The 17,751-nt window shown below is 39.3% G+C and overlaps 1 protein-coding gene across 1 annotated transcript in view; it reads right to left on the bottom strand.

Moving 5' to 3' along the window:
* The window catches only part of CSMD2 (CUB and Sushi multiple domains 2), a 914,813-nt gene that overhangs the window by 155,564 nt on the left and 741,498 nt on the right, over positions 1–17,751 (bottom strand). The window contains exons 36-39 of the mRNA XM_027864466.1: positions 16,702–16,798; positions 16,016–16,120; positions 2,205–2,323; positions 1,474–1,543 (exon numbers count right to left, since the gene is read on the bottom strand). Coding sequence (XP_027720267.1) covers positions 1,474–1,543; positions 2,205–2,323; positions 16,016–16,120; positions 16,702–16,798 — 391 coding nt within the window. The remainder of the gene's footprint in view (positions 1–1,473; positions 1,544–2,204; positions 2,324–16,015; positions 16,121–16,701; positions 16,799–17,751) is intronic.

The raw sequence follows: 17,751 nt of genomic DNA, 5'->3' as shown, positions 1-17,751 counted from the left end.
ACAGTGTGATGATCAAGAATCCCATGAAATGAGGTTTCCTGTTGCCTTTGGGTATATAATGAAACCAACTCTGCCAATTCCTTTATTTATTTTTGCAAGAAATTGTGAGTTGTGTTTCTATTTAGCTGCTACTTCTTTGTATTATGTCTAATACTTCTAGTTATTATGTCAACTTGTTAGTTAGACAAAGATTTAGAGATTACCAAGAGTTAATGTTTATAAAACATAAGAACTATGTGATTTTTAGTATATTCTTTTCCATTTTTCCATTTTCTACATTCTACCACCAACACTGTGGAAGTAGACGGAGACCATACAAGATGCAAGGCCATCACCTATTTCTGTCTACATTCACTGGTCATCATGGTCAACACCTTTGAATACCTGGTGATTAACCTTCTGGTGATAAGCCTTTCCATATTTAATCAGGCTAATCCTCAGATGCCTATACTTAAAGACTTTCTAGCTTATTAGAGCCTGCTACATCTGTGCTGTACTAGCTTAGGGGGAGAACTTAGGATAACCTGCATATTAGAATGAAGCACTGGATAAGGACTTTGGAGCATACCTTCTTTAACCTGGTGATTCTGGATGGATGTTACCAAGATGACTGTACTAAGTGAGTGCTAAAGGTTGCAGTCAAAAATTATGGATTAACCCAGCAATAGCATTTCCAGGTCTATATCCCAAAGAGATCATAGAAACAGGAAAAAGACACATGTACAAAAATATTTATAAGAGCTCTTTTTGTGGTGGCAAAGAATTGGAAATTAAGGGGATGCCTATCAATTAGGGAATGGCTGAACAAGTTGTGGTACATGAATGTAATGGAATACTACTGTGCTATCATGAGTAAGCAGACTTCAAAAAACCTGGAAAGAATTACACAAACTGATGCAGAGTGAAATGAGCAGAACCAGGAGAACATTATGCACAGTAACAGCCACACTGTGTGATGACTGACTTTGATAGACTTGGCTCTTCTCAGCAATGCAAGGATCTAAGGCAACTCCAAAAGACTCACAATGGAGATTGCTATCCACATCCAGAGAAAGAACTATGGAGTCTGAATGCAGATAGAAGCATATTATTTGCTCTCCTTTTCCTTTGTTATTTTGTTTTACTGCTTCATTCTCGTGGTTCCTCTTATTAGTTCTAATTCTTCTTTACATCATGACTAATGGGAAAACACGCTTAATATGAATGTATAAGTAGAGCCTATGTCAGATTGCATGCCGTCTTGGGGTAGGGGGAGAAGGATAGGAGGGGGAGAAAATTTAAAACTCAAAATCTTATGGAAGTGAATGTTGAAAACTAAAAATAAATTAATTATCAAAAAAAACTATTGGATTAGAACAAAATATAAAGATCAAAGTATTCTCTGAACTGACACTGAAGCCAATCAATATTTCATTTGATTCAATTTCCCAGTGAATAACCCATCACAGAATTTAAATATCCAAATTATCTTACCTATACAGAGTGGAGGTGGGTAATTCCATCGCCGCACAGTTCCTGGCATGCAGGAAATATGAGAGTGGCCCTAGAAGAAGAGAAACATAGACTGAAGGGTTACTTAATAACTTCAGATTTAGTCCCAGAAGGAATCTTGAATAACACCTAATCTATCTCTTTCATTTTACAAAAGAAACAGGTCCTTTGTGTAAGATCACAAAGGGAGTAAGTAGTAAAGTTGAGCTTCTTTTTGGATCCTGATATTTCTAAGTACCACAATCCTATAATCCAGGATTGCAAAAGAGAATAGATGGGTCTTATTTTAGGAAGAAAGATAGAGGGAGAGAGAGACAGAGAGAGAAAGAGACAGAGAGAGAAGATTCAAATTAACAAGAAATAAATGGGGGAGATAGTGATTAGTTGATAATAACCATTACAAAAGGACACTTCCTTTTTCTGAAGGATTCACTGACATGTCCTTTTAATTAGCAAGTTCTCCCAGAGTCTTTAAATGAAGATCTTGTATACAAACAGGATTTTCAGAGCCTGGAAAAGGCATATTGAACACAAAGGAATAAAACTGTAACAGCAGAATTTTAATCACTGGGGACAGGTGAATAAGGGAGATAATTTTGGGCAGGTTTACTCAAATTATACTCAATAAACCTATTCTACCTCTGTGGAAGGCTGACCCTGTACACATCTCTCATGTAAGAGGTCCCTGTTCTGGCCATGTAACATAGCAATACCTGGAGTGCATATCCGGGTTCACACTGAAAAGAGACCACATCATTCACTAGGTATCTCTCTCCAATCTTCATCCCATTACTGGGCACAGTGGGTTCTGGACAGCTAGACAAGCCCACAGCTAAACAGAAAGAAAGAAAGAAGAACCCAGCAGGGCCAAGGCCCCAGGGAGGACATTAGAATGATCACATTGGCTCAGAGCAGGTATCTAAACGAAGGGGAATGGACCAAGCTCAGGAATTAGGAAGGTTCTGGTCTGAAGGAAAGTGTGACTGTTGAGACAGTGCAGAGGGAACAAAATGTCTTATATTCATGCTGTCTCCTCTTAGCCTCCAGACTAAAGTCAAGGTTGGCAACCTTTCAAATATTCAGTAATCCCCAAATGGATCACTGGAGGAGACATGGTAGGAACTTTACCAGCTGAACTAAAAGATTCCTTCCTCTTTCCCAAGAGATTTCCATCAATCCCCACTCAAACTCTTGCCTTTCTTCCTCTTTCATCAATTTCCACCATCCCCTACCTCCTTAATTCTCTTTTATTCACTAATTCTCCCAGGACATTACTGTCATGGCAAAGGGATTGGGAAAGAAACAGGACAGAGGAAAGGAATAAAGGAATAAGAAGGAAAGGAGAGAAACAATAGAGAACTGGCTTCACCAGTGGATCAGGAAGAAGTGAGCTCCCTTTTCACGTTTAAAAGGCCTAGAATCTTCCTGCTTTTAACAATAAAAAAAAAATCATAATTGTACAGATCTTTACTATTTCCTCAATTGTTCTTATTTTACTTGCACACAAATCCTATAAAATAAGCAAAACAATGATTATTATCTCTGTCTTTCAAATAAGGAAACTGAGACTTAGGAGGTTAAGTGAATTGTCAAGCTCACAAAGGTAGTAAATGGTAGAACTAAGTGAACTCAGGTCATCTGACTGCTAGGCTAGAGACTGTCTACCTTAACATACCATAACACACCACCTGACTTGTTAAATCTGTGCATCACATTGTTTCATTTCTCCTGAATCCTGGCCATGAGGGAAAACCTTTTCTGATAAAACTCATTGATTCCTACCTCACATATCTCACCAACTTCCCCTTTAAATCTCCACTGGATATTTAGGAGGTCAAACCCTTATCACCTCACACCAGGATCAAGTTATGCCAGGTTCCTAAGTGGTCTCCCTACCTTTAGTCTTCTCTTCACCTTGAAAACCATCTTAATATTCACAAGGCACCAATTTTAACATGTCAGCTAAAAAAAAATCTTTAATGGCTTTGTACTGTATCAAATCCTGACATCCTAGAATTCAAAGACACTTATAATCTGTCAACATTCAAACCTTCTGGCCACATCTACCATGTACCAATTCATATTCTCTGTTCCAGTGAGGCTGGTTTCCTTATTAACACTTGAAAACTAGTCCCCTAAAATGTAGCTCTCTGAACTAAATACAAAACTCCAAATGCAGTCAGATCAGGGCAGAGTTTAGTGAGATTGTTACCTTCTTCATTCATTACACTCTGCCTCTCAATTCAGTCTAGAATAGTATTATTTTTTCCAGTCATTATATCACACCCAGTGTTGACTCACATTGAGTTTGCAGTCCACCAAACCCCATAACTTTTATAGAAACTGTTCTCTAGTCATAAGTTCACAATCTTTGACTTGTGACCTTGAATTTTTAATGTGTCAAACTTGTTTACCTTTAGCAAAGTCTTGTTTGATTTAGCTCATCCTTCTAGTCCTGAAGTGTCAAACATGTAAAAAATGTTTGCACTTAGTGACCCTCTAGGTGCAAGACCAAATTAAAATATAATTAAGAAATATTTAACAAAATAAATAGAAATACAATAGAACATAGGTAATATTAATATATTGTTTTCTAAGTCAATAAGCATCCTATTGTCCCCCTTTTCTATTTGAGTTTGACAACATTGTTCTAGCCTACAGAAATCTTTCTGAATCTTGTCACTCAGTGTTTTAGCTGTCTTTTTCATCACTGTATCATCTGCATACTTGAAAAGTATTATTTTTTTTTCTTGATGGAAGTCATCAGTCAAAGTTTTGTACACTTGAGACCAAGGACAAATCTCTTGGCCATGCTTTTCTCCAAGCTGTCACTAAGCAATTAAAGTCTACTCTTTAGTCATTCTATCAGTTTCTAGCTATGTTTAATTTTGCCCCATCTTTTCATCTTGTCCACAGATATACTGTGAAAGACATTGTCAAAAACTTTGATGAAACCTATATATACTGTCTATGACATTTCTCTAAGCTACAAGTCTACTACTGTCAAAAAAGGAAATGAGAAATGTCTTGTTTTTAATGAAGCCACACTGGCTAGGATTCCCTCACCTTTAAAGAAACCTTCATTTGACCCAGACATTCTCTCATGCTATCATCTTATATATCTTCTTCCTTTCACAGCCAAACCTTTATACTCTTTGCAACAATTTCCTCACTTTCCAAAGACTTCTCATAGTAGATCATAGTAATCTAACTTTTGACTCCTCTCTTTCCCCCTCCACTTAATTGAAACTGTCATTGTCAACAAAGATCTCTTTTTAAATTATTTTTTTATTAAAAAGCACTTATTTTCTTTTTCCTCTATCCCCTAGTGAAAAATAAAAAAAATTTAAAAAAAATCATAACAAATATGCATAATCCTACTACCCAATATATGTGGGTGGTTCCCAAAGCTCTGTCCTTAGCCTTCTCCCTATACTCTTTCCTCTGGCTAGCTCATCAGCTCCCATCGGTTTGTCATCTCAGGACCTTCAGAGTGTACTTTTATCACTTCTTCTGACCTTCTGACCACTTTGTGAGTGCTTGCCTTGTATGAGTTCTTTGAGGCTACATGGCCAGCCCATCAAAATTGAGCTCTCTGAAGTGGAACTTGAATGCTTGGAAGTTTAGTTTGAGAAAGGACCTCTGTGTCTGGTACCTAATGTTACCAGGTGATCTTTAGAATCTTCTTAAGAATTCAAATGGAAGCGATTCAATTTCCTGGCATGGTAATGGTAGACTGTCCAGATTTCACAGACATACAACAATGAGGTCAGCACAACAGCTTTGTAGACCTTTAGTCTGGTAGGCAGTCTAATACCTCTTCTCTCCCACACTTTCCTTCAGAGCTTCCCAAATGCTGAGTTAGCTCTGGCAATGGATGGGTCAACCTCACCATCTATGCGTACGTCTCTGGAAAATGTACTCCTTAATTGGTTGATCCTTCATCTGGAAGATGGTCATCTACTTGAGAGCCAAGGACTGAGAACAGCTGATTTGATGTTTGCTGCCAGACAACTCCAGGAGAAATGCCAGGAGCAGAACAGAAGTCTGTACATGCTTGTAGATTTGACCAAGGCCTTTGATACTGGCAGTCATGAGGACTCATGGAAAATCAGATCAAAATTTGGTTGCCTGGAGAAGTTCATCAGCATTGTACATCAATTTCATGACTGCATGCTTGCCTGGGTTCTGGATAATGGATAATACTCTTATGCTTTCTCAGTCACCAATGGAGTGAAATAAGGCTGTGTGCTTGCTCCCATGCATGATGTTTTCACTCATGTTGTCAAAGGCCTTCATTGAGGACAAACTCGGCATAAAGGTCAGCTACTGCACTGATGGTAAATTCTTCAACTTGAAAAGGCTTAAAAGCCAAGACCCAAGTGGAGGGAGTGCTAGTGCATGATTTTCTGTTTGCAGATGATTATGCACTCATTGCAGCCTCTGAAGTTGAGATGCAACAAAGTATGGATTAGTTCTCTGCTGCTCGTCCTAATTTTGGTCTAACAATTAACACCAAGAAAACACAGGTGCTCCATCAGCCACCACAACACCATCCATATGTGGAACCATTGGCTACAGCAAATGGAGAAGCGTTGAATGCTGTGAATAAGTTCACCTACCTTGGTAGTGTATTTTCCAGGGATGTACACATTGATAATGAGGTTGATGCATGCATTGCCCAAAGTAGTTCATTGTTTGGGAAGCTCCAAAGGAAAGTGTGAGAGAGAAGAGGTATTAGACTGACTACCAAACTGAAGGTCTATAGAGCTGTAATGCTGACCTCATTGTTGTAAGCCTGTGAAACCTGGACAGTATACCAGTGCCATGGTAGAAAACTGAATGGCTTCCATTTGAATTATCTTAGGAAGATTCTGAAGATCACCTGGTAGGATAAGATACAGGACACTGAGGTCTTTCTCAAACTAAACTACCAAGCATTCAAACTCTGCTGCAGAGAGTGCAACTCTGATGGATTGGACACATTGTTTGAATGAAAAATTGCAGAAATGCAAAAAAAAATGCTTGCCAAAAAGACTGTTTTATAGAGAACTCACACAGGGCAAGCGCTCACATGGTGGTCAGAAGAAGAGATACAAGGACACTCTCAGGGTCTCTCTTAAGAACTTTGGAAATGATTGTGTGACATGGGACATACTGGCACAGGACCACTCAGCATGGTGTGCCCTCATGAGAAAAGGTGCTGTGCTCTATGAACAAAGCAGAACTGAAGTAGCTCAAAAGAAATGCAAGATTCACAATTTTAAAGATTCCATCCCAAATGTTCATATGGACTATTTATGCCTGACCTGTGGTAGACATTCCAAGCTTGTATTCGTCTGATCAGCCACAGTCAGACACTCTGTGTCTAGCACAGTGATGTCATTTTGTTCCTTTTTGAGAACAAAGAACAACAACCAATTGTCATCTCTATACACAAGACTTCCAAATCTATATCCAAAATTAATCTCTCTCCTGAACTCCAATCCTTTATTACCTATTGTCTGCTAGATAACTCTATCTGAATTTCTGCAGGCATCTCAGAAACAACATATTCACAATGGAAATCACATTTCTTCCAAAACCCATCACTCCTCCAAATTTCCGCATATCTGTTGATTATAACAGTATCCATTCAGTCACCAAGGCTCCCAAGCCTAGAATCATCCTTGGCTGTTTCCTTTCCCTCAAACCCTTTACATAAACAACCACTTGCTAAGTCTAAGTCATCCTACCTGCCTTTCCACAAGTGGTCTCCCAGGTTTGGAATGCCCTCCTCTCTTTGCATCTGCACAGAATCCTGAGCTTTCTTCAAAGCACAGCTCAGAGGATACCTCTTGTATAAGACTGTTCCTGACCCCAGCCATTATTAGCACTCTTTCTCTTGATATGACTTTGAACTCATTTGCATATACTTTGATTAATTTACTTTTTTATTTGCTAGAACCTCCTTTGTCCCAATTTTTTTGCCTTTGTATCCTCAGTACCTGGTATAGTGCATTGTATATAGTAGGCATTTACTAAATTTTTGTTGAAATTAATTGAAGCACATTGCTTCCATTTTGAAGTGCTCACAGGCCATTCATTTAACAATATGTTCAAGAATTTTGCCAGGAATTGCCAGTAAGATCACTGGCCTAGAGTTTGTAGACTACTCTATGATACTTGCCTTTCTGCAGCCCTGAGGCTCATCTACATCTTCCTGGGATCTTTTGCATCTGCTAAGCATTTTCAGTAACCTGTACTCTCTCTAGGCCTGGCTACCTGAACACATTGAAGTTTAAAATCTGAGTGGTTGCTTGGAAAAATAAAGAAGGGGTATAACAAAGTGATGATGTAGTAGAGAGACCACTGGACTGGGAACAAGACGACCTGGGTTCTATTAATGGCCCTGCCTCTAACTACGTTGTGTAGCCCTGATTATGTCACAACCTTGAACCTCTGGATCAGCAGCTGTAAAATAAGGGATTTGGGCTACATGATCTGTAGCTCAAAAAAATCCTATGACTCTATATCTCCTAAAAGGTAGTGTAATGGATCCAGATATTTCTAAAAATAAAGTCACACCTAGCTCATCATCCTACTTGCCTTTAAGCCATAAATAAATAAAAATTCCCTCCACCACTGGCATCCTTTAAGATACTGAAGATGAGAAGATGAAATAACATAGATAGCCTTTCCAACTTTTCCTTTTTCTCAAAAAATTTAAAATTGTGTTAAATTGGTTCACAGAAGGCATCAGTTCAAACAGACTTTACCTAAACCCACAAAGCTGACAGGTGATTCCAGACTACATGATGGCACAATAGTCACTCCATCTTTTGTAGCTTATTACCTGGTCTCCAAACCTCTTTCCAGCTTTGCAGCCCAGGGCCTCTTCCCATCTCTGATTGTGGAAATAGCACATTTGTCCCTGACATTTTCCTCTGAAGAGAAGTTTTGAATAGCAAAATTATATGCCTGAAAGCCAAGCCTTTGGTTGGATTTTTGCCCAAAATTTGAACATTTGAAGTAAGCCCTGGAGCCCTTCAGACATCAGAGATTAACAGTGTAATAAATAACCCCTACTGAAAAATAAGACATTCAGTTCCAGCTGCCATCTCCTGCTTCCCCCTAGAAGCAGATGACAACTCTGCGTGCCCTTTGTATGATAGTCAATGCTGTGAGCTCTATACCTTATAACCAGTAAAGAAACTCCAAAAGGAAAGGAGAGAGAAAGGTAAAGAGAAAACAAGTACAAAGTAAGAATAATTCTAACATTTCTTTCCCTGAACAACCTTATTTTAAGTCAAATTATGGCACTAAGGGAAGGTTAATTTTTGCAATATTTAATTTATCCCTTTTAGAGATCTATTCTTACATTCCTTTCACCCCCTTCAACTTACCATTTTATATGAGTACAAGTAATAATCATAACTTGTCTTAGTTTTAATACATCTCAATAACCTCTTGTCTCTACAATTACTAGGAACTTTCATGTTTCCTTTTAGTGGATTATCCATAATGTCTTTGTAGATTATCCACTGTGATATTCACCATGATCCTTGGCCACCTTCTCCTAAACCTCATTTAAATTCATTGGAAAAAAAATGATGTAAATAATGGATTAAAAATATGCAATAAAAAAGTAAATTTATTACCAACTCCCAAATAATTTAATATTCACTACAGAGGCAAATCTGAATGACTTGTTTCCTTTCCTCTTTGGATTGTTAATACCATGGGTTCACCAGACCTTTTAGGTGGATGACAGTTGTCTTTAATACAGAACTAGTCTTGCTCTTCAGCAACAAACACCACAGCTTTAAGTTCAAATTTCCTGCGCTCCCCAGAACACCAAGCAAGCCCAAAAGAAGATGTTGTTTGCAACTGTTTTATGCTTTCTCTAATTCCTAGTTCCTTTTCTTTCTATATGAGCAGCTATCATAAAGAAATACTCTTCAGCCCCATTCCAAGGGCTCAGACACAGAGGCCAACCCTTCAGATTCTCTCCTTTCTCTAAAATCAAAGCTCTATAGGTTCATGGTTCTCTCAGAAGTGACCTTGGTGCTCCAGAGCATCAAGAACATGTGTCTCTGAGTGAGAGAGATAAGAGCATGACCTCTCCAGGAGAAAGCAGTGACACCACATAGCTTCATTCTGATGACTAGATACTAAGCCTTCTTTGATTCTGTAGCAGGCTAGGCTGAGGTCAGAGAAAAAAGCCTGAATTGACACAACATCAGGAAAACAATAGCTAGGTGAACAAAAAGCAGAAGTCAGGCTGTTCCATTCAGATAAGATAAATAAGCATCACAGCTGTTTCCGGTAGCTTCCCTCAAGCAATCTTATCCTTGGGGCCAAACTATGAAGTCAACTTCAAAACACACTAGGCCCTGGGAAAAAGATCATAAAGAATGTTCCCCTACCTTTTCCCCAATCTTATCCCCAACTCACTTCCTTTAAGGGGAATCCCTCCTTACGTGGTTGACAGAAAATGACAATGTCTGGATTGCTATTGGGGAAGGGGGCCACTAACAAGGTCCCCCTTTCCCACATGCTGGAAGCTGTGGAACCCGAGATCCCTAACATCCAACTAAAAAGTGACAGAATTTAAGTTCCTTGAGATCCTGTATCATTTCTAATCTTTGTATTTTCACAGCTGAGCACAGTACCTTGAATGCTGAAATTATGTAACAAATGATACTTAAACTGAAATTTTGGTTTGTGACCTTATATTACTAGCTACCAACTGTGTGGGGCAAAAGGGGTTAGCCCAAGAATGAGTCAGATGCCTCATATTACAAAGTGTCTTTGAAGTAGAGAGAGAGAAGACAGAAAGAGAGGGAGTAGGAGAGGGAGAGGGAAAGGGAAAGAGAGAAAGAGAGAGAGAGTGTGTGTGTGTGTTTTTGTGTGTGTGTGTTTGTCTGTCCATTGGGTGGGTGGGGGCAAGATGAAGTACTTCCTCATATTTCCTGGGATTTGGGATAGATTTTACTAGTATACTCTTCTATTTGATAGCTGATTAAACACCATTTCAATGGAATGTACCATTTCAATTTAGTAAGATGCAAAAAGAAAGTGAGCTTGGAGGAGGGGGGTACCTTAGACTGGTATTTTCCAATGTTTTAAAGTCAGTAATGCATCAGGAAGGTCATTTCTGCTGTCTCTGTTGTCTGCTCACTTGTTTATCTATACTCTTTTCCTTCAGACGTATTAAGAATATTAAAGGTGATGACTGATTGAATTAATCAAGCACCCCATCCTATTTGAAGTAATTAATATATTACAGCTCATATATCTTTACCAGGTAAGAACATCTCTGCTGATTCAATCAGTCAATCAAAGGCAGTAAACTAAGGTGTGGACTTGTCACCCCTGTGGTTCTATACAAGTCTAAGACAATTAAGAACAAAGCGGGTGTGTCGGCAACTTTGCAAGCTAGAAACTCCAGCCAAGTCCCTTCCTCTGAGAGAAATTTGGGGGTGGGTAGGGTTAGAGAAGTGAGAGAGGACTGGAGCCTTTTGTCTCTCCTCCCCCCCAAACTTGACCAGTCAAGTTTGAACTTCTTGTGGGAAGTCTGCATCCCAGCATTCTAGCCCCATCCCAGGAATGACGATGACTGACACCAGGAACCCACCAAGGAAAGGCACTTTCAGGTTTCTATGAAGAGTCCAGCAGAAAGCTAAATCATGCTTATGGAGAATTTCATAAGCACTTCACGAATGGAAAACAAGACTTCAAAGAATCAGGATCTGTGAGTTTATCCTTTTGCTTCATGAGTTCTACAAAACTGAGTCTACCTTCTGCTGGATTCTGAATGTATTTGTGGCAGAATGTGCCACAGACTCTTCCGAGAAATGTTTTAGTACTCGGTGTTTTTACTATACCACCTTAGTTAATGACAGTTTCTAAAAGTTAATTAAATTTGGCTGGTGATGATCATCAAGGAGGGAAGCACATCAGTGAAGAAGTTGGTAAGCTATAGCACTAGAAAAATACTACCCACCTCATCAGGGTCCCCTGGAGTCTTAAGGGTAGAAATAAACAGTAAATACCCTATGGGGAGCCAGCCCCTGCCAGTGCAAACAGGGTTTCTGAAGCAGCCCCAGAGCTACACTACATTAGTAACACAGTGAAGAAAATTAATGTTGAACTATATTATTTATTACCAATATTTCTGTGAGAATCTATCCATTTCCTCAGACCCCTAACTTCAGGAGGTCAGGCAGTTTTCTTAAGGGCCCTAATGGAATGAGATAATTACTCCCAGCCCCTAAGGCATCTACTTGGGCAGGGACCTAGGCTTTTGTTTACCCCATAAAACAGAAGCCTGACAGAACTAGCTTTTCTCCCAAGGGTATGTCCCTTTGCCCTTGCTTTTCTTTACCTGTCCCCTCCCTCCAATGATGAAATAATAGGGAGGAGCTAAGAACACTTAGACCACCTCCTCATTAAAATGTCCACCAATCAGAGTTGCCTTACATTTGCCACAGGAGGTCCAAATGATGTACCATTGCTAATAAGAAGGAAGACACGGTAGGTATAAAGATGGGCTATTGGCCCACGCTCTGGATCATTTGGCACAAATGGAGGCTAGTCGTAAGACCTCTTTGTTACCAGGCTGCTTGTCCCTCATAACAAAGCATATCTCAGTAAAAGAAACTGTCTAAGTATGCCCTTTGTTAAATTCTGGCCACCACTACTGTAAAGTGGCCCAATACAGAGGCTGAGAAGTACTCTCAGCAACCCTATCATTCTATGGCCTGGGGAAAAGAAGAAATTTAAGAAGACAATCACTGAGTCTTAGCAAAGGACTGACTGACAGGAACTTTGTATGCTTTCTGTTCCCTAAGGATAACTGGTGAAAAAAGCATATCCTCTCTCTCTCTTTCTCTCTCTTTATCACAGACAAGCTATTTATAGTTTTGCATGATCGTATACACTCAATAGATTTCAAGAAGGAAGGATGTTAAAGCCTTGAAGTTTGAGAAGCATGGCCATGGCAGTCAGAAATTTCACAATGATGCCACATTCATGTCTTCCAGAATATCTTTTTCAAGTGGGTACAGAGGGGACCCTCAGTCCTGTAAAGAAAAGGAAACTAAGAACCAATGACCAACTCAAGGTACTCCAATCAGGTTGGAAAATAAGCAGGCGATTCAATCATACTCAACTACCAGCATTTTGTTCAGTCAGATCTTGGAAGTCTTGATTAATGAGAATTACTGAAGGGAAAGAGACAGACATTGTCCCATTTGGATCTTTCCAAACCTCTGCCACAGGACCTAGAAAGAGAGAAGATTGAGGAGGCAGAATTGGGGCTTGTTAATTGGAGTTGCCAAACATTAGGAGGTTGATATACAGACAAGAAAAGGAAGAAATGAAGGACAAAAGAGAATTCATATATAATAGAGCCTCAAGAAAAAAAAGTAAAAAAATGTAAAAAAACTAAAGCCAAATTATTTGATTATGAAACCATGTGCTGAATTTTAGAAAATCGAATATGACAATTTCATGAGTATTTTTAAGTAAACAGCAAGACTGCAAGACAAAGTTATCTGCTAAATCTGGAGCAGAGATTATCAGCCTTTGTATGGCACTGACTCCACTGGCAGCCCAATAAAAGCCTATGGACAATGGCTCAGAATAATGTTTTGAAATGCATAAATATAAAAGACTACCCAGAAAAACAATTATATTGAAATGTAGTTATCAAATTTTTTTTTAAGTTCATTGACCCCAGGTTAAGAATTCTTTATCTAGAGGAAGGATGTAGTAAGCTTCTGTTGAATTAGAAAAGGAGACCCTGTTTTATCCTGACTGGAACTTGATCACTTAAGGGAAGGGATGGAGCTTCAATATACTGTGGACACGATAACAAGGGACCTCAAATCCTTCTTGCAGATTTAGCTGTGATTTGGTGTAGTTGGAAGGCTGAGTCAAGGTGACCATGACAATAAATGCCCTTAAGATGAGGTACTTTTGAGTGACAGGGCATTTATTAAGCTTTCTCTATGTTCCAGGCACTAAGAGAAATTCTGGGGCTACAAATACAAGCAAAAAAGATAGTCCTTATCCTCAAGGAGATTACATTAAAAAAAAAGACAACATAAAGAGAAGCTGGAAAGAGGGGAGGTGGAGAGGGAAGAAATCAACATGGGGAATAGTTGCTGACAAGGAAGTTAAGTCCAGAGAGTGAGGAGGAGAGCAAGAGTCAAGTGAATATGGCCTGGGAGTTTAAGGAAAAGATGTTTCCAAGGCAAGCATTCACTAATCAGAAGAAAGAAGTCCCTCCTTTCACCCGGAAAACCCTTGTGAAGCTGTAGCCTCTGTCCTACCTTATATCCAAATAGTCCTCACTACTTTAAGACAGCTTTCATTGAGTGAGACTGAGACTTACTTACTATAATGGCCATAGATGACTATTATAAATGATGTATATCATATGGTAGCTTCCTGTTTTAACGAATTAGTCTTTCTAACAAAGTCTTAAGCCAGTTGTTTTTATTTTATCTTAGAGAAAGAATATATGTGCTATCGATACATAAATGTAATGATTTTAAAATGGAAAAAATCTTTAAAATCATTGTTTAAAATTCATCTTACATTTGTTAAAAATAATAACTTTTTGCATTAATTTCACCTCATGAATTACAAAGTTGATTTGAGGATGCTTCATTCTGCTTGTCCCAGACACCAAAACTGACAGTTACAGATTCACATGGTACAGCAGAAATAAATCTATATTTGAGTCCAAACATGTGGGTTATATTTTTACCTCTGGCACTAATTTTCTATGTGACTTTGACAAAGTCTCTTATTTCCCTGAGCTTTAGTTTCCTTATATCTAACATGAGGGTAGGACCAGATGACATCCATGGCTTTGACTAGCTGTGACCGGATTCTATAAAACAACATGTTCACAATGTTGCTCTCTTGCTCAAAGGCCTGCAGGATTTCCACAGTGCTGACATCGAGTGCAAACTCTTCTGCCAGTACCACTCTCCAACAGAAGACTTGAGCCTCTACTTTGAGCATGGAAGTCCAAAAGAAGTGTACCCACAGTCTGGAAATTAGTAAACACATAAGGGGCCTCACATAGGGCTAGATAATATCTGTATGCCTTTATATGATGACACCTAAGGTTTTTGGGAATATAATGATTACTTCATGAGGGTAAGAGTCAAACATAAATGTACCACCTCTACATTCAAGAATTCCAAAATCTCCTCATCTGACTATAATTTATTGACTTTTTACCTCTCCCTCTGCCTTCCTTTACAAAATCCTATTCTCCATCTCTACTTAACATCCTTCAATTCCTTGAGCCCTCAGTTTTCTTTCATGTCATCTCCCTTGCACTAGCCACTCCTCATTTCCCCACCTTGACCCCATGAGGAACCAATTCAACTATATACTATTCTCTTCTCTTGACTCCCTTTCTCTCTTATCATATCACCAATTGCAGCTTGCCAAGCTTCAACATTGAATCACTGCTACCATCTGCTGCCATCACTCCTACACATATGAAGCTGAATGAAGGACTGGGCTCACTCTGAGACCTGGCCTCTCACCTACTGGAGCTACTTGTTATACTCTTCCACCTTTGCTTATCTCAGCTTGCCGAGTATAGCCTACTGCCTGATTCTTCAAGCCTACCCTGAAGCCGGTGTCCAGCAGTCCCACTCACCTAGCCTGAACACTATGTTCTGTGTCTGTACCCTCACCACTTACCTACTTGATTTCAAACTTGTATTATTCCATAGTTCTCATTCCATAAAGAGACTGTGAGCTTCCTGAGGACAAGGGTATATTTCTCTTGTATGCCTAAAGCATAAGGTTGGTTTCAATACTGGCTGTCTTAACATTAGAGGTTGAAGAAAGGAGGAAAGGGAGAAGGAAGAATGAGAAAGCAGGAAGGAATGGTGAGGGTTTTTTTTTTTCTTATACAGAGAAGGAAATGAAGGTTTAGCAAAGGGATGAGTTATCAAGTCCTCTGTCAACCATCCCACATTCTTTTAACTTAGGGAACTACTAATACCAATGGAAAATGGAGTTTCATGCACTGTTGAAATAAAATTAAATGATAATGTCAAATTTCATCCCAGAATCAGGGATTGCAAAGTGGAGAGACACCCAGCACATCAGGAAGAAATCAGGAAGACCTAGATTCAAGTCTTATTTCTGACACATAAAGGCTGTGTAACCTTGGGCAAGTCACTTAACCTTTAAGTTCCTTAGGCAACTCTGTAAGATTACATGGTGAGTTGCAGGTGCTGATGTGCATTGGTAGACATATTCTCCTCATGGGGAGTTCCTTATACCAATAACATCACAAGTCTAATCTCCCCCCAGCCCTAAAATTTTAAAACCAAATTTTCTGTGGTCAACCCTAGAGATCAGGGAGGACATAAGAGAAAGGGGCAATGGAACAGCCTACATAGAACGCAGGCAATCAATAAGACATATAAATGGGCAAAGATCACTCCAACTCCCACCATGCACAGAGATGGTAGGAGACCTACAAAAGTGGGCAGCTCACTTTTATACTCCAGGTGGAAGCCAGCAGCAGACACACTGATGTCTGAGTAGAAATGCAAGTACAGGTGATTGGATGTGCTGTTCAGAAGGGCAGGCACTGTTGTTCCTATGAAAAAGAAATCCCAAAAGTACTTACATTAAGCTTCCCTCCCTCCATCCCTCCCCTACTTGGCTCTCAGCTCTTAATTTTAGAACCTTGCTCTAAGCCACCAATAATAATTTGTCAAAGTTTTGTCTTGTTCTCAGTCCCCAAAAGACCACCAGTTGCCAAAAGCATCAGTCAGTATTGTGTTGGGAAAAGCTCACTGGAAACTTCTCTTTAGCTATCTGTGGAGTATTTGCCTACTCCAACAAGAGAAGTACAAATAATGATCCCCACATGAATTTCTAACAAGACTGATGAGTTTGGTTGTTGTCCAACCCCTCCTGTTGGGCTTCAACTGAATAATATGAAACCTGACAGTTTTATACTATACAAAGTGACAACATTATTTGAGGGAACTATTTGAGGGAAAGTGTAGAAAGTCAATATAGGTCACCCTGCCTCTCTAAATGAACTGCTAATGTTGAGTTTGGGGATCCTAATTGTTTAGCTTTCTAATCACAGTCTATAAAGCACTCAATCCAAAGGTTTCTACCAACTCTCAACATTGGCCTTTCTTGCCCTTCCCCCAAAGATCCTCTTACCTGAGAAGCTCCCCAGCATTGTCACAGTGTTGTCTGCACCATCAAAAACCTCGAGAGAATCCCAATTCTGTTCAGTAACAAAACTGATGACTTGAATCTAGAAAAGCCAAAGGAGAAATTTTTCATTGCCCCAGCCTAAGGGTGGTAGTCAGAGATACAATACCACGTCCTTAAAAACCCATGTAACATTGGTGTTTGTTTTCAAATTAATAAGACAGCTTGTTTCTCCCAGACATTTTATCAAGAGTCTCATTCTCTTTACAACATATACACATTCTCTGTTTCACAGATGGAAACCATGACATAAGTTGTATGTATATCTTTTGGTTACTTATTGTGAATTCCTTTCTCCCCACAGTCTGCCACAGTCTTCAATCTGTAAAGTGGCCCTTTGGAAAAGGGAGTAGGAACCTGATCAAGCAGGGAGATGTGAACACAAAGGACACTTGGAAAAAAAAAAAGTAGGTTTAAAAAAATGGCAAGGAGATTAAGGAAGCAATGGTTATTTACAACTATTAGCCTAAAAACTAAAAAAGCTTTCCATTGCTTTCTTACTGATTTATTAAAGATAATTCTTTGCTGGATTGTAAAGCAGGGTAAGGTGAGAGCTTTCTTGGGCTTAGCTGGGTCAGAATACCTAGAGGAAACCTAGACTGTCCAGAAGCACCAGGAGGAAATGGATATCAGTAACCCCCCAGTGGAGGTGGGATACAAGTTCTCAATTTTTTTTAAAATTACCTCAGAAAACAGGTCTGTGAAATGGATCATTGTCATTGTCTTCCTACCATCCTGAAATGTTCTTTTATAGAAAGGACTCAAATACAATGAACCTTGATTCTGAAACTCTTCTGAGGTTTCTAAACACATTACATTTCCCATCCAGCTCACAAGCCACAAGCCCAAGTCCAAGCTATACTCAGCAACTCCCTTCTACTCCTGCTCTTAAGAAGTTTGGGAATGAGGAGAGATCTAGCCTAACCTGTACTTGACCAAGAAGCACGACTCTCTAAAATATCTTCACAGCAAGTGTTCATCCAGCCTTCACTTAAA

The sequence above is a fragment of the Vombatus ursinus genome, unplaced genomic scaffold, assembly GCF_900497805.2.
Source record: "Vombatus ursinus unplaced genomic scaffold, bare-nosed wombat genome assembly UNPS02014775.1, whole genome shotgun sequence".
Taxonomy (NCBI): domain Eukaryota; kingdom Metazoa; phylum Chordata; class Mammalia; order Diprotodontia; family Vombatidae; genus Vombatus; species Vombatus ursinus.
The sequence above is the reverse complement of the archived record's forward strand: the minus strand, read 5'-3'. Positions and strand labels throughout refer to the sequence as shown.